The 24,106-nt window shown below is 39.1% G+C and overlaps 1 protein-coding gene across 1 annotated transcript in view; it reads left to right on the top strand.

The window, feature by feature from the left end:
• Positions 1-24,106, top strand: part of CHRM3 (cholinergic receptor muscarinic 3) — a gene marked incomplete at its 3' end in the record, with an annotated part of 202,695 nt that overhangs the window by 61,280 nt on the left and 117,309 nt on the right. The window contains 2 exon segments of the mRNA XM_082481089.1: positions 6,290-6,344; positions 6,347-6,396. Coding sequence (XP_082337215.1) covers positions 6,290-6,344; positions 6,347-6,396 — 105 coding nt within the window.

Below are 24,106 nucleotides of genomic sequence, written 5' to 3'. Positions count from 1 at the left end.
TGGTCCTTTGATGTGGCAGCTTTTCCTGCACTGACTGCTCAGAGTCTGTACAGGTATCTAAAGTTAAATGGGACTACTTCCTAAATTATTAATGCTGATAGTTGTATACCAAATAGTGAGCATTCTGGTTTGATCTGTTTAGCCGTGATTATCTTGAACTGTCATGTAAAACTATACATGATATTTAACAAACTCTGGTTTAAAAAAACAATCTTTATTTTCTTAAAAACAGAGGTGCTAGAAGTCAGGCATCAGTAAGCACCCGAAGGAATCAAAATCTAAGAGTGATTCTAATCACTTCTCAAATTTTAAAAAGCTTCTGTGCTTATATATCAGATCCATAGAAAATATAAGTAATAAACAGCAGTTAAATTGAAGTACTCTCCTAGTAGTTTTTTCCTGGTGTTTTCCTTTTTCCTAACTGCTTGTGCTACTGATTATATTCAGACACTGTAGTGCACTTATGAGATGCTTTGCACGTGAACTGAACTGAGCTGAACACTTTTATACTGAGCAGATCTAACTGAATATTTCCAAAACAGCCACTCAATTTTGCCAATAAAATGCTGCAGTCACTATTCTAGAGTGAAACAAATGTGATATGTCTAGACTGAACAATTTTTGAGCTATGAGACTTCCAAATTAAAATCATACTTGAAATGTCTGAATTTTGTTTTACCATACTCCTCAGAACTTCAAAACAAAATGAAGCCTTCTAACATGCTTATTCAGCAGCTGAAACAGATTTGGCTGAGTCAATACTATGACTTGGCATCTTTTCATTGAGAAAATTGTCTAAATTCAGCATGCTAATCATTACTTTTTATCTCCGTTAAACTGGATGAAAGGGGCATAAAATTATTGTTTCCAGTCATCCTCAAAAAATAAAGATTGAGCAAGTTGAACGAACTGTTGTGCGACATTAAATTTGTCCTTTTACTTTGGCCTTCTAGAATTTCTGATACAACCTCAAAAATGCAGAAGATGATTCAGTTCAGTGGGGACTCATGACATTTGCACAATATAGGAAGGATTTAGCTTTATAACTAGTGTTTAGAACAGACACAGGACATCAATTTATCTTTCAAGTCAAAGTTGGTAGAATAAGCCTGTGCTTCCTTCTTCCATCTAATTTACAGGATATTCTGGAACTGTTTTTCCTTAACGTACCATTTTGAAGCAGTTCAACATGAAATACAATATTAACATGTTTATTGGTCTAGGGTTAGAAAGAAGATGATCCCGTCATTTTGGATTTCGTTTGAAGGGACCACAGGTAGCCAGTGATTGCAATGAGATCTCTAAGCACATCAAGTAATCCGTCATTTTACAGACAACTTCAGTTAACAAGCATGGAGCTAAAATCTTGTTCTTCTTTTAAAGTCCATTTGACAGGTCTAGTCTCCAAACTTCAAGCAGTGAGCTCAGGCCAAAGACATTGGCAATACAAATTTTTGAATAAATAATGAAAAAATCTGAAAATATCTCTCTAGTGCATCACCAAAAAAATTTAAACAACTTTGTTTCACTTTTGATCTCTGAAAAAATTTGGTGTTTTTTTTAAATGCATTTTTTTGACTGTCCCATATATTCTTCTGAATTCATGACCAATGTTTATTTCATTTATTGATGGTGCTCATTTTTGACATATCTAGTTAGAAAGCTGTACATTTCTGTAGTAATCAACCTTTCAAAATTCTTACCTACTTCCGACCTGTGCTGGCTGGGAGTCAAGTCAGCAGCTTGTGCTTGGAAACTGGCTTGATTCCTTTTGTCAACGGTATCAGAAAAATCTCTTTTTATAAATGGACTCTTTCCTTAAAGCAAAACACAAACTTCAGGAATGCGAAAATAAATAAACAACAACAAAATAAACTGTTCACAGCAAGAAATTCTGTCTTGGACTAGGTGTAATGTGTCTTCCTCTTGTATCCATGCAGAGGTGCTTTTCAAGTGTATAAGCATTGCAGTTGCAAACTCTTACCATCCAGCTTCGATCTTGTTTTTGTCCAGAATGATTCTGACCTCTTTCTAATGAGATCCAGTGAAAGAAGTGCAAGGCAGAGACAACTCTTTCAGCTTGCAGACTTTTTTATAACTGAAGCTCAAGAGTCAAAAGATTTTCTGCCCTTTAAGGTCCACTGGAAATAGAGGCTGCAGGGCTGATATTGTAATATGTCTTTTTTCTGATTATGTAAAGTCGTCAGGATTAGAACCATAAAACTGTTAAAGTGCCTTTTTATCTGTGTAGATACACCTATAGGCATTTTAAAGGATGATAAACGTGATGTGTAGTAATGTTGGTTTGTTATTTTAAAAGATTATTTAGGCAAGAACATAATATGTAACTAAGTCTCTCCAATTTTTGAGACATGTTTTTTTTTCTCACAGTAAGGCAAAAATTGCTCAACATTCATTAAAAAAAAAAAAAAGAATCCATGAGATCACCCTTATCTGTTGGTAAACACTCAGATGAATTACCCACCTTATTATGTATGAAGTTTTACCAGTCTGTGAAGTTTGTTTCTGATAGTGAGAAACCTACTTCACGATACACCTCTGGAGAAACACAGGAACTCAATTTCTCAATGCAGTCAATGCGTACAGATTCATCTTATCAAGTAAACAAAGCAGAAATTACTGTATCCAGAGTTTTGCTTTCCACAGAAGTAGGTTTCTCGTTTAAAAGCATTTCTGACACTCTAGTCTTAAGTGAGGTTTTATCAAAAATAAATAAAAAGCTAAAGGTGGCGCACAGGTGCACATGTTTTAAATAGCGATTCTAATGAATATAGGATAGGAATCATACAAGTCATAAAATATGATCTTCAGTTCTGTACCTGGCACACAGAGCACCTACCTGTCCAGAGAGAAGCATCTCTTAAAGCATTTGTAATACCACAAATCTCAGTCCCCTCCTCCCTGTAGTGTGGCCAAGCGTGTAGAGCTTAAATCAAGTGCCTTCATTGTGCTGCTTCACAAACCACCCCCAAGCTAAAATCCTGCTAGGACTGTTCTCACAGTCTCACAATAGCACAGATTGAGTGCCAATGCTTAGAAGCACCCCACAAATTGAATTTTATAGCATAGACATAACAATTGAGGTTGGAGGGGGCTGATGTTGGCTTAAATAGGTCCGAGATTCATTCTGATAACTGGGGTGGTGTTTTTGGGGGGTTGTTGGGTTTGAGGGATTTTTTTTTGGACAAATCTTCCAGAAAGAATAAAGCAGGACTAATGAACTGTATCAGCACAGAGGAATGGTTCAATCTGTTGTTTCCCAGATGTAAAATACATATCAACCAGGTTTCCATCTTCCCTAATTTTATCCCAGGTATTTCAGGGATTAGCAACTGCGTTTTATGTTGTCTATTACAGGACCACCCTCACATTGACTGTAAGCATCTACCTCAAAATGCTTTGTGTCAATTAATAGCCTTTCTCCCTTTTCTAAAACAATCAAATTGAACCAAGGTGGAAAGATGTGTGTGGATAAAACTTTGACGTGGTTGCTTCAAGTGGACCATGATGTTCTGCACAAGCTGAATTGTCAACTGGTTTTGATTGCTTTTCATAAAGAGTGGAGTTTATTAGTTTTGTAGCTGAATACACAAACAGCAGAAGCTTATTTGAGGACTCTCAGTTTATCGTAAATTAGGGCAATGAATTCCAAAGCTATGAGTCACAACCTATGTTGTTAGGGCAGTAAAACTGGCTTCTTGATAGTAATGGCATAAAATTAAAATATAGTAGGAAATTACTGGGAAGAAATTTCTTTATTGAGAATAGCTTGAAAAGCTAATTAAATAATGAATTAGTTTATTACTAACTAAAACCATAATAACTTGGTAAGAGGGAAATGACTAAAATTCCAGTTTTAATTGTCAGAAACTGTAATTCCTCGACTGAAAGAGGCTCAACTAACTAAAAAGAGGCCTCTTCTTTCAATTGTTTTGCAGTCTTAAAAGTGTAAAAGTGACTTAAAACTGGCTTTGGTCATGAAGCAAATTTTTTTAAATTATTTTTCTGCGTTGATAGTGTGAATGAGAAATGCTTTTCATCCTTTATAATTTCTGTATAAAAATAATTGCACAATTAATTTTTAAAGTATTTGAAGTGTTTTTAAGTGTAAATCTCATTGCTGTTTCATGGATGACGGTATGTAAGAGTCCCACCAAGGACCTTTAGGCACCTCAATTAAACAATAATTGGTACTTGCTGTGCAAACTGTAGTTTTAATAGATGAGCGAATCATTAAGGTGTAGATCCACTGCTGCATCACTGGAGTGAAGTACGGAAACCGGAGCTGCTGTTTTGAAAAGTCTGGAACCATCCTTCCTGAGCCAAAAGATCGAGCTCTCCTACTAAAGGCTCCACTTTACAGAGTGAAAGCCCCTTTCAGGCGGGAGGCAGTTAAATGATGCGAGTGAGCTTCCTGGCTGCTCCTTGGCTCTTTCTGAGTGTTTTGCTTTCTTTTCTCCGTGACCTTCGGAGCGGATGCGTTTCCTTCTGCTGTGCTTCCTGTGCATTGTCTGTCTGGGAGCAGTGGCAGGAACAGAGCGTTTGAGTAGGGGTGTACCGGCTTGGCAAATAAACACCTAGGAAAAGAAATGCTTCAGAAAGTGGGCACGGAGTGACTGTCTCTCACCTAAACATTGATCTGCGCTGAGAGGGTATCAAAGCCTGCTCTTACAAAAGGGTTTGCCACACTGACGTGTCCAGGCTCCTTACAGTTAAGAGTTGCGTGGCACTGTTTGTAAGACAAATAATGCGTATTCCTTCTTTCCTGGCTGCATTTCATCTGATCTGCTCTCTTTCCACTCATTCTTGCAAATACGGCCTCTGTTGCCTACATTTGGCCTAAAGGTGTGCTCAGATTCTCTTCCACTCTTGACGCATTGCGCTTCTTGGCTGCGCAGGGTTAGTGGAGGGAAGGGCTGTTTTTCAGGAGACTGTTTTACCAGAGAAGGGAGAGAACTTCGTGATTAATGGTATACCAGAGCTGTGTCAGATGTGCTGTGCTGGCGTCCAGCAATGTACATGGGTAGTAAATGTGTATTTTCTTCCATTCTGAAAATGAACTGGAATATAGTCTCACTCTTGTTTGTTAATAATCTCAGCCTAGTTGTTGTTGGTTTGGTTTTGGTGTTGTTTTTGTTTGTTTTTTTTTTTTTTTTTGTCCCTGAGAAACTGAGCATCCAGCAGAGCCGGTGTGTTCTCCCTCTGGTCTGCTGCCTCCTTTTTATAACACCTGGGAGTGAAATCCCTTGGCATGCTGGTAAAGGCTGAGACGCTAGGCAAACACGTGGAGCATCTGTTGATTCAGAATCACTCTTCTGTGTTTAAGTTATTCAAAAGGGTCTTGAAGCCTTAGGGTACAATGGCATGCAATAAATGGGATAATAATGGCACATGGTTCCACTTGGCACTAATTATATACTAATTATATATAATGAAATGGAACATTGGAGCCAGTGACTAATCCTTCTCCTAAACTTCTGATTTCAGGAATTTACAACTTTTGCAGGGGAAACTGTGTTGGTTAGGTTTTAACTATTATTATTTTTGCTTCCTCTGTAGTTATGTCAACTTTTAAAAGCAACAGTATGTTAAATGCAGCTGAAAGTATAATGAATGTATACATTATATAGAGGTTTTATTTTTCTAGCTTTTTACATTTTTTACTTAAAAATTAATATTCCAAACCAGCTTTTTAAATCAGTTAGCTTGAGGGACTGCATAATTTGGGGAAGAAGAGCCCAGTTCTTAGTTCTGCCCTGTGTTGAGCTGCTCCTGGTGTTTGGGTGGGCTCAACATCCCATCTCTCTCTCTGCCTGGAGGTGCCAATTTCCAAGCACAAGCCAGCTAAGCTCCCTTGCTGACTCAGCTGCATACTTTTTTGTGCTGTCTTGGAGAAATTGTTATCCTCACTTTAATTTGGTCATTGGATTTGAAAAAATCATCTGAAAATACTGTGATCATACATAGCCATTTAGGGGTAGGTGTGAGCAGTCCAAAGGCTTATCAGTACTATCTTATTACCACTGCTCCAGATCCATGTGATATGTGCATGCTTGAGTTGTTTGATTTTCATCTAGTTCTCTAAGATTAAAAAAAAAAAAAAAAAAAAAATCAAAAAAGCCAAAAAGAAGAAGATATTATTCAGCAACAGAAAGTACTAATAGCTTTTGTCTTCTCTTGGTCCAAAGGAGACCTTTTGGCTTATATGTCTCCCCGGTGTGTCCATAATCTGTTTTAATAATTCTTCTGTCTTTTGTTTTGTTCACAGCCTACATGCTGACACACTACCAGTTTTGTTTCCAAAAGAGGAGTTCACAGAACTTCACAGTGCCTGATCCAACTAGCCGCTTTGATGTTCCTCACTGGACCATGTAGGTAAAATTCAAAGAAACGTATATTTTCACATATCTTTCCAAGTATTCAACATATTGGAAAACAGCTGATTTTTGGCAATAGTGCTCACTTTGTGAAGCCAGGGTCTTTTGGAATTTATGGACTAAAAAAATCATTTATTAAGGCCCTCTGTCTTTGTGATGCGCTTTATCATCAACAGACACACAACTGTAGACTGTCATATGTCACTATGTGTTTGGTCTCCTCGCCACATCTATTTTAAGTTGTTGTGGGTGCTGGGAATGCTGTCATGCCTGTCGTTCCTGTAGGCATACCTGAGCTAACTTTAATAGCAGCTGCAGTGGTGCAAATTTCAGCTTAGGCAGAAAACCCAGCAAAGAAATTGAATAAATTCTCAAGCAGTTGGTAAACCTTGAGCTTCTTGTTATTACAACTGCACAACTGGCAGAATAAGAGCTAGCCAGGGTAAGAGCTAGGCTGAAAGGTTTTACATGAATGAACCTCTATGCTTGTCTTAAGAAGAGGAGAGCAGTATCATGGTATTGGTAATCAGGAGAAGGATGCCTTCAGGTTATTCATGTTGATCATCTTGAGCTGCTGCACAAACCTTCAAGTTTTCTATGAGTTTCAGACAAAGTAGAAAATGGAGCTGATATTCCACCTCCAGGATTTCCCTGCAGAATAATTCAGTCTTGCAGAGGTGACAATCCAACAAGTTAAATTCGATTTCTTGAAAAGTATGTTTTCCCTTCGGGTTTTGATACACTAGCCGGGTTTAGTTCCAACAAGTCATTTCCCTCTGCAAGAGTAAACCTAGGCAAAGAGCTAAATTGTTCTGATTAAATTGCCAGCATTCATTATCACTTGACTGCTTTCTCCCTTGTATGTTACGCTGTTTTATGTCTCAGTTGCAGTGGCATTTAAAATAATTTACATGAATCGGTAGGCTGCAGCGTTTATGTCTATGTTGTAGCTCGTGTTTCTTTTACTTTCCTTACACGTTTCTGTAAAACTTCCACCTTGGCTTGCATTTCTGATTTTGTGGAAATGAACTGCAAACATGGATACGTAGCAGTGGTTTAGATGTCCTGTATTTACACATGCTGGCACACTCTCCTTACACAGAAAACAGCTCTCCTCACATACTTACTTTAGGGACTGTGGCTCTGGCAGTTTATGGTGATTGTTTCTGGAGCGTCTTGAGGTTTCAGTCACTCAGTTCTGCCTGGAGAAAGCTTCTAACCAAGTCATCTCAGGAAAGTATTTTCATAGCATACTGGCTGAATCTTTATGGCTTCAACTGGTCCCTCAGATGAATCCTGAAACGATGCTTACCCCTGCTTTCATATCCTGAAATTAGGACATGGTATCTTGCACACTGTTACCCAGCTGGCCATGTTCAGTTACAGTTGGTTTTGCCTTTCATATTGAGTTGACCATAGTCAAGCTTTATTTAGATGATTTTCAGGTATTTTGTGTAAGGTGAAATGTTGTGGTATTGGGTTGTTTGCTGTTTTTTTTTTTTTTCAGATGACAGATATTCCATGGATAAAATACTGAAAGCACACACAGTTCCTGGTTTAGCAGTTAAATTTAAATTGTCACAATTCATAAATGGGTCACTAGCTCTATATTGGAGAAGAGATACGTATTCTCTGTTGTGAGTATCCAAAATCTTCCCCAGCTGTAACTGATGGGCAGAAAAGCAATCCCAAAAGACATTTAGTATGCTGGAGAGGATATCGAGTCTGAGGAGAATGCCTTTTCTGTAGGTATCAGTGGCACAACTGTTCTTTGGCAGGAAATTTTTTAATTGGCGCCAAATTTCAGAGTACCTCAAATGAACTGCAATTGAACTGTATTCAGTTTTAGCCTAAAAGGAAAGTAACAAAGAAAATACCTGAATTCATATAATTAACTTCTGCAAATTTTGTTACAGTATCTTTTGTTACACATCTCTCTCCCTGTATAAGCCGATATTATTTGTCACTTAGACTCTGATGTGACAGTGGGGAAATAGTGAGAAAAAAATAAAGGGTTAAAGCATCAAACCATATAATGCATCTACAAGAAATATAGTAACAAACTTTTCAGAAAACCAGAAATTAATCTTTTTTTCCCTGATACTAAATTAACAATAACAAAGCCATTCATGCAAATAAATCTCTTGGATTGCTGTAGATTTGCACTACACTGTTATGCTACCTCTTCAGGGATTATATGTATAAAGAAATAATAAAATAATGTGCTTTACTACCCACAAGTGCACAATGCATTAAACAGAATTTGTCGGTTCATCTGAACACATTACATTAGCCAAGAGGAACAGCATCATTTTGCTTAGCAAAGGTACATTAGCTCGGCTGTTTAGGCTGTCAGAATCTTAAAATCTTTATTCAAATGCCAGAGTAATGGTCACTATGACATGCATTTGCCATTTAACACAAGTAATGCTTGTGCTTTAGTAGCTTTTAGCAAAGTACAGATGTCTGCAAAGGTTGCAGTACAGGTCAGCTCTCTAATACAAAGTGCAAATTCTAACACACTTGGTGTAACTTTCAAGTGTGAACTAGATAATGTCTGATCTAAGAAGAGCCAGAAGAAATGTCTTTTCTCAGAAGGTTTGTACAGCAGTATATGCATGTTCATTATTTTAAAAAATATTAATGCGTTAAAATTCGTTCATATTTGTTCCATATAGTTAGAATGTGATTCAAAATACTTTTTCTGCATTTAAATATCTACTCGAAACTTTGTGATATTGATAAAATCTACTAACTTAATCAGAAGTTTAACTCCAGAGCACTGATGTTTGTTTCATAGAGCAGTGACACAGAAATATTTGCTCCTATACATTATTCCTTGAAAAATGATTCAAGCTTTTAACCAAACCTAACGAGAACTTGATTTTTTATTTATTTATCTATTTATTTATTTATAGATTTTGGTAGTAGCTTTGTAGCAGAAAAGTAGCTTTGAGAAAAAGAAGAACCAATTCGAAGCATATGTAATTTTTGACAACAGCTGTCATGAGGTCAGGCAGTAAGCACTTGCACAGTCATTCCAGTCTTACAGTACTTACTTGCTTAGTCCCTTTGAAGTGACTTGGCTTGACATTATTTCAGGAGAAGCATCACAGCTCAGACCATTGTATATCTATGGCTAGCGTGTTGAGTTAATGGTTCGTCCATGAGGATAGGGTACTATTATGCTTTAAAAAGATGATTAATGGCCAAAATTAATTTTCTAGAGACAATTCCCTCTTTGTCTCTAGTCATTTAACTGAGTCTGTGCAGTAGCTATTGATGGTGAGGAGAACACATAGACTGGGGTTCAATTTATTCATTCATATTTGCTTATTTGTTCATAAATAGATTATCTTAATTACTTGAAGGAAAAAAGGTGACACAAACTGGACATTTGTAATTTGCATCCTGAAAGAAAGTGTGCCTTTTATACTAGAATTATTTTTTTAAGGATTTGTGATCTAAATGAAAGATGAAAATATTTACGTATTTAAATTTAAGTATACAAAATATAATTACTTTCAGCTGAAACTTCCTCTAGGATATAGTGTAAACAATTCTTCTTACGTGCATTTAAAACTCAAGTGGGGCGATTATGGCTGAGTTCCATTCCCTCTGAAAAAAAACATAAATTTATCAACAAAGATCTTTCAATACCTTTTTTTGGAGGGAAGACTGTTAGTTTTTGGAATTACAAATTTCTATTTTCTCTGGCATTTAAAAAAAATCCTGGGTTTTCTTGTCACATACTTCACCAGACTGATCATGTTTAACTTGTGAGGACTGACTAGTTTGCAGCAGTAGGTGGTATGTGAGATGCAGACTTCAGGAAGAGCATGATTTCCATAACCACTTCAAAGGAAATACATTATAAATAAAATACATTTCTCTGGGGGCTTACAAAACCATTCTGTTTATAATCTAAATTACATTAAGCTAAATAAAATAGTACAGTAAAACCCTCAAGGGAAAAATACTTCATTTAAGTTTGAACATTACATTACTTCCATTAATTGGAAGTATTTTACTCTCTCTAATATTTATTTTTCATTGAATATGTATAATTAAAAGTATTGTCATTATAACAGGAGTCATTCTTTCCAAACCCTTCAGTTCAGTAGATTACTATAGTTTTATTTGCCGACCTTCCTTCATTTCTCACTGCTTTATTCCCGGTGACTAACCCTCTGAGCATCAGTGTATGACAGAAGATTACTGTCGCTGTGTTGCGCATGTTCGACTTAATCAAACTCATACTGGAACTGAGATTCTCAAGCAGCATGAAGTTTTATATCAAAATCACAGGGTATGAGGCTTTCTTCTGTTGGAATATTTCAGAGTCTGCTTGTCCAAACCATGCACCTTGCTTCTTCCAGGGTAATGCTTGAGCAGGGGCGGCAACACAAGCAAATAATCCATTAGCCTCCCTACTTTATATATATACTTGGAGGCAGAGAGGAGATGCTGTACATACATGCATACGTGAATATGTGTATATTTTGTGTATCTACAGATTTCAGGTCATACATATTTGTGCATGTGTGTGCGTGTGATTTGCTGGTATGCATATGGTTTCCTTTCTTTTCTTGCTATAAATTTATGCCTGTTCAGTTTCATATGGGAACTGGATAGGATATTCCACTTTAAGTCATATGAAGATAATATGACTTCCCGGAGAGGGTGACTAGGAAAATATTGGAAAACCTCAGTGAACTATTTAATTATAAGAGTGATTTGTTCCACCTTCCTTTTTCACCCCATGACAAGAGCCCATACAGACTGAACTAAATCAAGTTATCGTTCTTAACAGCATGGAAGGCAGTAAATCTGTAGTGCTGAGCTCCTCTAATATTGACAGCTTTGCAATATGGGTATCTGTAGAAATAGTATAAGCACATATAAGCTAACAGAAGCTGAAAGAGCTTGTATAATAGAAGCAGACCAGTCCCATATGCAATACTTATTCCCACTTTAAAGTCACCTTTAAACCAGACACTACCTTCAAGTCAATCACCATTTAAGGTCTAAAACAAGTTTTGTGCTTCATATAAACTAATTTCAAGTGATTAAAAATATTTTTTCCAGGGGAAAATAAATCTTTACAGCTAAATATTAACAATATTGAAATATATATATATATATAAAGCCATGCATACATTTTCCCCTAATTTAGAACATTTGCTTTTTTTTTAAAAGAGCACTTTCAAAAGACAATAGTAGTTAAAATTAAAACTGGATTGAATAGAAACCTGAGAGTTTCATGTTAGACTGAGTAAACCTCGAGGGGGGGAAAAGGTACAAAATATCAAAGCTTAGATATATTTTCTGTTGACTCAGAACCTGAAAGTTTTATGGCAACATTAAGACTTAGTCACAAAAGTCTAAAGAAATTATGTCTTCAGTATATTTTCTAAGATTGTCATTAAGGCTTAAAAAAGTTGAGAGTTTCATTATATATCCTGTGCAACTTGCTGTAGGTGACCCTGCTTTGGCAGGGGGGTTGGACTAGATGATCTCCAGAGGTCCCTTCCAACCCTGACCATTCTGTGATTCGGTAATAGTGGTAATGAACTCTGTAATGAAATATCAAACTTACTGTACTGTGGCAAGTAGGAATTGATCTAAGTTTTACTGTATTCTTTTTAACTTTCTCCAAACTGGAGGTACTGATGGATGAAAAGCTGGACGCAAGCCAGCAATGTATGCTCGCAGCCCAGAAAACTGTGTCCTGGGCTGCATCAAAAGAAGTATGGCCACCAGGGCAAGGGAGGTGATTCTGTCCTTCTGCTCTGCTCTCATGAGACCACACCTGGAGTACTGTGTCCAGCTCTGGAGCCTTCAGCACAGGAAAGACATGGACCTGTTGGAGCAGGTCCACAGAAGGGCCACAAAAATGATCAGAGGGCTGGAGCTTCTATGAGGACAGGCTGAGATCTAGGGTTGTTCAGCCTGGAGAAGGCTTCAGAGACACCTTACTGCACCCTTTCAATACTTAAAGGGGTCTTGTAAGAAAGATGGGGACAGACTTTTTAGTAGGGCCTGTAGCAATAGGACAAGGGGTAATGGTTTTAACCTAAAAAAGCATAGATTCAGCCTAGATATAAGGAAGAAAATTTTTACAATGAGGGTGGTGAAACACTGGGATAGGTTGACCAGAGAGGTGGTAGATGCCCTATCCCTGGAAACATGCAAGGTCAGGTTGGATGGTGCTCTGAGCAACCTGATCTAGTTGAAGATACCCCTGCTCATTGCAGGGGTTTTGGACTAGGTGATCTTTAAATGTCTCTTCCAACCCAAACTATTCTATGATTCTATGAAATTTATTAAAAAATAGTTTTCATTATGTAAGTAAATTACACCATGAATAATTCATTTTTTTCCCCTTTCTCGGCTCTTATCCCTTTCCACCAACTTTAAAGTTAATCGAGAGTAATTTTATGATTTTAATAAATGTGTAAGCATATACCGCCACATATTTTGTTTAGCTCTCTGGCTGGGATGGTTAGCGGTAGGCTGAATAAAAAGGTAGTTCCTCATTAAAAATCCAAAAGTGTTGTGCAGTGGAAGTCCATCTTTCTGTAGGCAAATGTATGCTTGTATTGACAACTGAAACTCAACATGCTAAGGTAGTTCAGGTCCTACTCTTAGGGCTGACTGCTCGATCATAACAATGAAACAAAAGCCCATAGAATCATAGAATTGTTTAGGTTGGAAAACACCTTTAAGATGACAGAGTCCAACCGCTAAACCAGCACTGTCAAGTCCACCACTAAACCATGTCCCGAAGTGCCACATCTACACATCTTTTAAATACCTCCAGGGATGGTGACTCAACTGCTTCCCTGGGCAGTCTGTTCCAATGGTTGATAACCCTTTCAGTGAAGAAATTTTTCCTGATACCCAATCTAAACCTCCCCTGGCCCAACTTGAGGCTGTTTTCTCTTGTCCTATCACTTGTTACTTGGGAGAAGCAACTGACCCCCACAACCTCCTTTCAGGTAGTTGTAGGGAGTGATAAGGTCTCCCCTGAACCTCCTTTTCTCCAGGCTAAACAACCCCAGTTCCCCAGCCACTCCTCATAAGGCTTGTGCTCTAGACCCTTCACCAGCTTCATTGCCCTTCTTTGGACATGCTCTAGCACCTCAATGTCTTTCTTGTAGTGAGGGGCTCAAAACCGAACACTGTATTCAAGGTGCAGCCTCATCAATGTTGATTACAGGGGGACAGTCACTTCCTCAGTCCTGCTGGCCACATTATTTCCGATAAAAGCCAGGATACTCTTGGCCTTCTTGTCCACCTATGCACACTGCAGACTCATGTTCATAGAATGGTTTAGATTGGAAGGCACATTAAAGATCATTTAGTTCCAACCCCCCTGCCATGGGCAGGGCCACCTCCCACTACACCAGGTTGCTCAAAGCCCCATCCAGCCGGGTCTTGAACACCTACAGGGATGAGGCCTCCATAACTGCTCTGGGCAACCTCTTCCAGTGCCTCAGAGTGAAAAATTTCTTCCTCATATCTAATCTAATTCTACCCTCTTCCAGTTTAAAACCATTCTTCCTCGCTCTGTCACTACATGCCTTTGTAAAAAGTCCCTCCCCAGTTTTCCTGTAGGCCTCCTGCAGATGCTGGAAGGCAGCTATAAGGTCTCTCTAGAGCTTTCTCTTCTCCAGGCTGAACAACCTCAACTCTCTCAGCCTGTCTTCATAGGAGAGGTGCTCCAGCCCTCTGATCATCTTTGTGGCCCTCCTCTGGACCCGCTCTGACAGGTCTGTGTCCTTCTTGTGCTGAAGAATCCCAAAGCTGGATGCAGTACTCCAGGTGGGGTCTCATGAGAGCGGAGTAGAGGGGGAGAATTACCTCCCTCGACTTGCTCGCCATGCTTCTTTGGATGCAGCCCCGGATATAGTTGGCTTTCTGGGCTGCAAGTGCACATTGCCAGCTCCTGTTGAGCTTCTCATCCACCAACAGCCCCAGGTCCTTTTCCTCAGGGCTTCTCTCAATCCATTCTCTGCCTAGCTTGTTTTTGTGCTTGGGATTGCCCCAACCCACATGCAGGGCCAGGGCACTTGGCCTTGTTGAACTTCATGAGGTTCACACAGGCCCACCTCTCAAGCCTGTCCAGGTCCCTCTGCATGGCATCCCTCCCCTCCAGCACGTCGACCGCACCACACAGCTTGGTGTCGTGTTGCTGTTGACTGCATCTCTGAGTAAGACCATCCAGCCAGTTCCTTATCCACCGAGTGGTTCATCTGTTGAATCTATGTCTCTCTATTTTAAAGACCAGGATGTCGTGCAGGATGGTATCAAACTTGTTGCACAACTCCAGGTAGATGACATCTGTTGCTCTTCCCTTATCCACCAACGCTGTAACTCCATCATAGGCAACCAAATTTGTCAGGCATGACTTGCCCTTGGTGAAGCCATGTTGGCTGTCACTGATCACCTTATTTTGCATGTGCCTTAGTATAGTTTCCGGGAGGATATGCTCCATGATCTTGCTGGGCACAGAGGTGAGACTAACCAACCTTTAGTTCCCTGGGTCTTCCTTTTTTCTCTTTTTAAAAATGGGGGTTATGTTTCCCCTTTTCCAGTCAGTGGGAACTTCACCAGACTGCCATGACTCCTCAGATATGATGGGCAGTGGCTTAGCAACTTCATCCAGCAGTTCCCTCAGGAGTCATGGATGGATTTCATCAGGTCCCATGGACTTGTGTACCTTCAGGTTCCATAGATAGTCTCATACTTGATCTTCACCTACAGTGGGTGGTTCTTCATTCTCCCAGTCCCTGCCTTTGGCTTCTGTGATTTGAGCAGTGTGGTTAGAGCCCTTGCCGGTGAAGACCGAGGCAAAAAAGTCATTGAGTACCTCACCCATGTTCCAGGTGACCAGGTCTCCTTTTTCCTTCCAGAGAAGGCCCACATCTTCCCTAGTTTTCTTTTTATCACTGACATAGTTACAGATGTTTTTGTTGTTCTCCTTGATGTCCCTGGCCAGATTTAATTCTATCTAGACTTTAGCTTGCCACTGCTTGGACAGTTTCTTTGTATTCCTCCCAGGCTACCTGTCTTTGTTTCCACCCTCTGCAGGCCTCCTTTTTGCTTTTGAGTGTGTCCTGGAGCTCCTTGTTCATCCATGCAGGCTTCCTGACTTTTTTGCCTGACTTCTTCATTGTTGGGATGCATTGCTGCTGAGCTTGGAGGAGGTGATCCTCGAATACTAACCGGCTTCATTGGCCCCTCTCCCCTCCAGTGCTTTATCGCATGGTACCCTACTGAGCAGATCCCTCAAGAGGCCAAAGTCTGCTCTCCTGAAGTTCAGGAGAGTAAGCTTGCTGCACACCCTTCTTGCTGCACACCCTTCTTGCTGCCCAAAAGATCTTGAACTCCACCATTTTGTGATCACTGTAGCCAAGGCTACCCTTGCGTTTGACATTCCCCACTAGTCCCTCCTTGTTGGTCAGGACAAGATCCATCATAGCTCCTCTACCACTTGGAGAACAAACTTGTCATCAATGCATTCCAAGAACTTCCTGGATTGCTTGTGCCCTGCTGTGCTGTCCCTCCAACAGATATTGGGGTGGATGAAGTCCCCCATGAAGACCAGGGCCTGTGAACACTAGGTGGGTCCTATGTATCTATCTGTATTTATCTGCTCCATCATCCTGGTCAGGTGGCCTATAGCAGACCCCCACTGTAACATCACCTGTCCCTGCCCCCGCCTTTAATCCTGACCCATAAGGTCTTGGTTGGCTCTTCATCCATCCCCAGGTGGAGCTCCATGCACTCCAGCTGGTCATTGCCATAGAGGGCAACACCCCCTCCTTGTTTCCCCTGACTGTCCTTCCTGAAGAGCAGGCTGTTGACGAAGGCCCCCAGGTCTGTTTCTGCTTTCCAGCCACTCTTCCCCAAGCCTGTAGTGTTGCATGGGGTTTTTTGTGACTCAAGGGCAGGACCCGGAACTTGGCCTTGTTGAGTCTCATACAATGGACCTCTGCTCATCTATCCAGCCTGTCCAGACCCCTTTGTAGAGCCTTCCTACCCTCAAGCAGATCGACATTCCTGCCCAACTCAGTGTCATGTGCAAACTTACTGAGAGTGCACTTGATCCCCTCATCCAGATCATTGATAAAGATATTAAAGAGAACTTGCCCTATTACTAAGTCTTGGGGAGCACCACTTGTGACCTTATGGAAATTCAGTTTGGTAGCAAACACTGGAGAGGTGTGGTGGGAAGACAGCAGTCCCTCCACCTCCTTCCCTGGCTCTCGCTGCAGCTGTGTCTCCCTTGCATTGCCTGCTGCTCTCCAGAGCCACGGTACACGATGTGAAGGTCATGTGCTCCTTGTAACCCCTCATGTGCAAGGACTTAAAGAGGACTTTTTAGTCATTATCATAGTGATATAATTTAAAGATTTTCCTGAAATGTCTATATGTAGTTGACAGAGAGGTGCATAGCTAAAGCTGTGAGGTAACTTTAACAAGGAACTGAAAGACTTTAAAATTAGTTTTTCTTCTGAATTCGCAAATTTGTCCATTTGAATAGTTGTGCATTTTATCATGCGTTCTGTCTTCATATGCACGCAACTGCCACCCAACCATGCTCTGAATGACAGGAAAGCACTAGATTCACGTGTTTTATTCAGAGTACGAGTCACAGGAGAACATAGTAGCAAGTCTACCAAATCTGTTGTTTCAGTGTAATTTATAAGTAAAATCAACTTTTAAATGGACAGTTAATGTGGAGTGGAGAATCTTTTAATTCCAAAATGTCCTAAAGTTTCATTACAAAATATTTGCAACCTTCTGTACATATGATAACACCTTGCCTGGTCTGTTTTTCAGGTTATATTGCTCTGAATGACAATCTCATCTCAAATTTGTCTCTTTCATATTGTCTCTCATGATGCTATAGCACTGTCTTGAAATATCCCCTCAAAATCATGCTCTTTTTTTACTGTTATTTTGAACACTTTGATGAGTGAGTGAATATAAAAGATGATTGCAATATTAAGGTCAGGTATACTTTAGGAGATGTTAAGTTGCTTAAACATATAAAAATGTTTTTAACACATGTAGGTAATGTAAAACAGACTGCATTTATATAGATGTTAGCCATCTCTTTCTTGTTTTCTTATTTAGCCTATGAGTTTTCTGGGGAATGTATTGTGTCTGTTGTGTTGGAGGCTGCTATCAAAATACAAATAAAAGATATCATAGTGGAGGTGTCAGTCCAGCTGCAGTTAGTAATCAATGTTACTTTGATGCAGAGAATGTAGGAGGAAAGAAAATGGTCCAAACAAAGAAGCTGCATTTGTACTTTTTCCCTGGGGTTTTTCAACCTTTTTCTATTTTAGACATCAGAAGAATAAGTTATTATACAACTGAGCTTTATATTCAGTTCTTGGGCACAGCGTATCACTTGTACATGAAAGCTAGAGGGGTTCACAGTCAGCTCTAACAAGATGGTCACTGCTGATTTGCCTGGTGCTGGGTGAATTACAAACCTTATGCTTTCGGGCCAGTGCATATCTTCTGAAAAATGCCCGTGTTTTATTGGGATACTATTGCAGAGCTGATCCTACCAAGTAGTGTGCCAAGGGCTGGTTCCTTAAGGTACAGCAACTCTTAACGGCAGCCTCTGTATTGACTTAAATCTAACTTAATAGAGTTGTTTGCATGTGAAAAAAAAATGCTCAATGTTGAAAGCATTTTAAAATCTCTGTTTGTTCAGCGGCGATTTTGAATAGGTGACTTTGACTGAAGCTCATTGTTTCAGAACAAAAAAATGGTTCTGCTTTACCTCAAACCAGGACACCGGCAGTTAGAAAAGGCCCAAGCACTTTCAAGATTTGTTTCAGCCTGTCTTTGTGCTCACATTTTCGCATTTGCCTCATAGATTTTTCCACTGCTCTGTGGCATCTACGGTGTCTAATGACCAGGGTCTCAAATTCCTGTGTGTAATCATTGACCATTTCCTGTGTAATGGCTAGGTGATGGAGCTGCAGGCAACACAGCTTGCAAGACAGGACTTTTCAGCCTGATTTCTGATTTTTTGGGTGAGATCTAGGCACCAGTCCTGTATCACTTCATCTAAGGTTATTGCAGCCCTGGCTGACTGTGCAAAGGGTTTTGAGCAGCTGGAGGCTCAAGTAGGCTGAAAAACATGTTCTGGGCTGCTCATCAGCTGGCATTTGCCAGCTTGAATGACTTGTAAAAGAAAACTTGAGAAGCAACGTTTTGACACACAATTTGTCAGTGACATTCGTATTAAATGGGTATAATGGCTGTCTTCAAAAGTACCGAGCCAGTTCTTCAGGCTGTGTTACTCTGAATAATTTTTAAAAGCGTATCTTCCCTTCTTAGACATTGGTGGACATTGCACAGTTAATAAGAACTAGCTGTACTGAAAGGTCCCCGAGGAAAGAAAAAATAGGGGGTTCGTGTCAGTCTTTTCTTATATGTGGAACATCAAGTTGAAGATTGACTGCAATATACTGTTTAGTTTTATTTCCCTCTCCATGGGAAAATAAGTTGCATTGCATACCGAGGTATTACCTAGTGTATCTTGGGGAGAGGATGTGGACTCCTAAGTTTCTGGTCTTTTGTTTGCCCAAGCCAGTGTCTCTTTAATGAGCTGCATTTCTACTTTCTTCACACTGCATCCATTCCTAGAGATGCCTCTTATTCTAAATAGCAGCTAGGGTTGAATAATTATTATTATCCATGATCTTTATGTGTCTTTCTTTTGGGGACTGTTTGGATTATATGCCTAAAACACAGTCAGGGTAAGAAAGATTTAAAGTACAGATAAATTCATTTTCTTATTACTCTTCTTTTTAATTGTAGAAAACCAGAAACCTAAGGACTACCGATCCATACATCCCTTTTTCTCCTAGCCAACATGTTTTGCATTAACAGGGGTTCTGTTAGCAATTTTCTGGTTATCTGCAATTGCTGAAGAGGCCTTTGGGACAAACTGTACCAAGTAGCTACCAAAAATATATAGGCTTGTGTAATGTATTAGATGTTATTAAATGCTTAAATTAGATCCCCAGTGCACACATGTGCAATCATTAATACTTGTAATATGTATCAACAGTTTTAGCTCTAAAAATTTAAGCTGAAGCCACTGTCATTAATTTGCTCAGACTGTTTCTCAGTACACGTAGGGATTTGTTGGAGAGGGTCCATAATTAGTGGGATATTTGCTGAGGTTTCCTCCTCTTTTTAAAGATCGTTTTAAATTTTATTTCAATGGTTTAAGTGAGTCTGATTAGCTTTTGGCAATTTAAAGAAATGAAAAGAACAAATCTTGAACTGTGAAGAAATGCCTGTATTCTTTTGGGCCCTGATTTCTGTTAACGCTGCCCGCAGAGTAGAGCAATTCTACGGAGGAGTGTCTGTCACTTATACTAAAATAGAGAATCGAGGAAATAAAGCTTCAAAACCTTCAAGACAAGAAGGTAGGGAGGTGTCTGGAAAAGAGAAATATCTTTCAAAAAATGATTTCAAGTTGCTAGGATTTATTTCAGGGGGGGAGAAAAAGATGTTATATTAAACAACACTTAGAGAAGATAAGACTTCATCTTTTAAAAGTCCCGTGCAGGACCCCTATATGCTAAGTTACACAGAATTTAATCTACCTCTGAAAGATGAAAGGATGAGGTAAGCCTGCCAGAATTTAAGCCTCTGCTTCCAGGGAGTCTAGGTTTTTCTACTTTAGTGATTAGATCTCAAAGATACTTGCTCCGGCCAGAAATCCCTCTAAATCATTGCTTTAAAGAATTGTATACGAACTGACTGTATCTCCATGAGGTAGTGAGGAGCCTCTATCATTTCAGTGCAGGGACCAAGAGAGCTGTGAGTTGGGTTTTTGAGAAAAACACAAAGTATTCTTGGTTGGTTTATTCTTGCTCAATCCTTTTTCATTTAGGATACTTGTGGCATAAGTAATAATACAGCTTTGATTTTCCAGTTCAGCTTTTGGTGTAAAGATCACAAAATATAGGAATCTGTATTTCTTACATATCAGATTTAGAAAGTTCCCTGCAGATTAAGCCAAAGCGATTCCTTTCCTTGTCTATATATTTATGTATGTATGCATTCGTTCGTTTTATTTGTTACATTTGCCCTCATGACTACAGGTCTGTGGAATTCTGTTGCTCCACTTTTGTGAGGCTTAAATAAGCATATCAAAATGGAAATAAAGAAGAACAGGTGACTGCTCTTGGTCTCCTATTAACTTAATAGTTAAAAAAGGCTGGACTTTGTATTCAGAGTTTTTTTAAAAAAAGCTGTGTGTTGTGGTTTTTTTTTAAAATATAATAGTATTTTATACAATATGAATGAAAACTTATTTTTTCTTGAAAAGTATGATGAATGCAATAGCACATATTTTCATTTTAGTGACAGTCTATACATTCTCTGTCATCACAAACTAACTTTCTAAGTTAAACATAATCAGATATATCAAATGTTTTTGCATCTTTTTTTATTTTAAAATTTTATTTATTTTTTCATTGAATTTTTCATATAGCATAATATAATTAAACTAAATAGTGACGTGTTGCATCTAGGAATTAATTGTTTCTGTGAGCTATCTAGTTACATCAGTTGTTGGAAGAACATAAAAGATTTTCCCATATAAAAGCAGACAGAATAAGTGAGACCTCCATGTTTTAGTTTCAGTGCTGCTTCCTTTCCAGCTTTTTTCAGTGGTCTGGCTATTAGTAGATTTTTATGTTTTCAGCCTTAATGTGATCGTTGTTGTGTATGGAAAGCACAAGCCAAATATTAGCCAGAACTGTCTTTACCTTTCATTATTTAAATATAAAAATGTATGTAAGAAAAGAAAGGAAAGTACAAATTGATTCATGTCTTGGTTTTTAAGGCAGATGTAATAGCACCATCTTCATGAAAATTGTGTGAAGCAGTAATTAGATTGTGAATTTCTGGACGTGTCTAAAGGAGGTTAAACTTTCAACAAGAATTTTTTGATTTTTTTTTTTTTTAGAATAAAATAACCTATTTCTGAGAGTTTCCTGACCCAGAATACCAGACTTCCTAGATGTTGATAATGGCTGTAACCTCAATTTGTAAGTGAGTACTGGGTGAGAGGAGAAGCACGTGATTTCTGAGCTTGGTGCCAGTGAGAGGGACATGAACCCAGGATTTTTCTGCCCCATTTACAGGGAGCTGAGTAGCAGCAGCAACAGTGTTGCACGGGGAAAAGTTGTGCGTTCCTTCATTTCTCACCTTTGTGCGGATGTATGAAAAGCAGGTGGTTGGGATAGTCCATCTTATCTATTTTTCATCAGAAAAAACCAAGCACAATCAGCCCTTTTATGCGTGCAAACACATCTCAGAAAAACAGGGGCATCTGGCTGACAGTGGCTGAATGGGCTTATACGTGTGTTTCACAAATGTAATAGACCGAGGAAGCAGAACATTTATATGATACTGTAAATCTCAGAATAGTACAGGTGACTTTTATCTGCAACATCTAATAATGACTGGATAGAAAGTGTGGATAAATTGTGGGAGACTGCCAGCTCAGATTGGATCTCAGTAGGCAAGGACTTGAGAGCACAGCTGTCTGAAGGCAAGCGTGGCTCTCTCTGAAGGCAAGCGTGGCTCTCTCTTATCCACAGGTGCAGATGCCTGTATCTGTTGCTACGCTTAGCCCTCCACTATATGACAAGTGGGTATATGACAAGTGGGCAGGAGCGGATATGGTCTAAGCATCAATACGGTTTTAAAGGAGTTTAACTAATTGTCCCAGGTCAGTATTGCAAGGAACAAATTCTGCAAAATCAACACAATGGACATGTGATCTGTTCAAAGCATGACTTCTTAGAGCACACTGCATTAGAGCAAGCTGGCAGGTAACACAAGGGATAAGGTTGCTGTAGCACAAAAATTACATGACATGAAAGTACAGCTGTCTAACGTCAATATGATTTCATTGTTCCATTTTAATAGTTGAAAAGTAAATTCTGGTACAATGTTCTTCAAAAGCCACTAGAAAAAAAAAAATTAGCAACAACAGTGTGCTCACAGTCCTTCCTGACCTCTACAGTCAGGATTGATCATTCTCAATGTATGATTTATTTATTTTTTTTAATAAACTATTTCCTGTTACAAGGGCTGAAATGGGAAAACAGTAGAACATATGTTGAAACTCTTAATCAAGGGTTGTTTAGAGACTTTTCTAAATTTGGATCATACTGCACACTCTTATCTAGTAAGCAATAGGGTTTGCAAACACAAAGCACTTCTGACTTTATAGTGGACACGTTGATTGCTTGCTAGATGCTGTTCTCCACTTTTAACACTGTTCTTCCCATAGCAATATTATATTGTCTTTTGGATTTTAATTGATTGCGTCTGCAAAAAGAATCACCTATGCAAAGAAACATATCCAGTATTGTGTTCTGTTGTGGAAGGGGTTTCCTGAAGCGTTCGCACTGCTAAGGAAGGATAAAAAGTGTTAAGGCCAGGTTGTGCTTGTTCTTTGTTTCTGTGGGAATTCATTCCTTGTGTTCTGGCTAATTTCTAGGAAAACTTTCTTTACTTCCCATGTAATCAGTATCCCCGTAGAAATTTCTATTATGCCAAAGAAGTCAAGTCATAAGTTTGTAAAAAGACCAAGTCCCTAGAGGACAACTTGAAATAATATTCCCAGATGGATCAGCCTGAACAATGCATTGCCAAAACGTAATCGTGTTTAGGGACCTGCCCATTAAGCGATACTGCCACTAGTCTTTATGACATTTTTGTTATGCAGCCAAAAATATCATGCAGTATTATTTTCTATTCACTATTGCATGCCATGTAACACTGAAGTCCTCTCTTTTTTCCTGCATGGTTTCCTCTGTAAATTGCTTTCCCTCAAAAGCAAAGCTTCCCCCATCCTGTCTGTCCCTTCCTAGTCAGTCCAAACAGGGACAAGTTAAGGGAATTTGTCACAGTGGAAGTGCTTCAGGAAACTGGTGAGCAAATAGATTAACTCTCACTGAGCTTAGTTGCTGATCGTGAGCACGCAGGAGGGAGATATTAGAATGAATGAGAAAATTGCTTGGGTTTCACACATAGAGAGACACCAGAAACCTCCATCCTATTTAAGACTTCTTGTTTGTCTAGGAAAAATCTCTGATGTACTACAAGTGCTGCTGCCACTCACTCGGCCATTTGGAAGCCTTCTTCCACTAGATTTTAACCTTTGATGAGATAGAAAAGAAATATAACAGTTGTGAAAACAGAATTAACCAAGGGATAAAGGGATATTTTACATTTATATCATTTCTATTTCTTGCTGTTTCTGGTAGAGCAAGGTCACCTTTTAAATAGGCAAAATACTGTCTTCCCATTCCTTGAAAATGAAACAATATCTAAAAAGTACTTTCGTTAAAGGTGATATCATAGTAGTTGTATCTTGTGAACCTGGAGAACACATTTATTCAGTCTGCAGGCCAAAAGACCATTGCTATCTCTTAGTCCACTTACTTTGAGGATTCAGGTAGTCAACATAAGCTCCTTCCATCTTCCATGCTTTCATCTTCTGTGCTTACCTGTAGTTGAGGCCCTTTGAACTTACTGTCAATCCATTATTATTCATTGCCTACTTATGAGGTCTTCAATTATACCTACGCTTTTCACAGGTGCTACCAAAGAAATCTTAATATAATGTGTTTCAGAGC

This window comes from Vanellus vanellus, assembly GCF_965231255.1.
Source record: "Vanellus vanellus genome assembly, chromosome: 3".
NCBI classification, from domain to species: Eukaryota; Metazoa; Chordata; class Aves; order Charadriiformes; family Charadriidae; genus Vanellus; species Vanellus vanellus.
The sequence above is the reverse complement of the archived record's forward strand: the minus strand, read 5'-3'. Positions and strand labels throughout refer to the sequence as shown.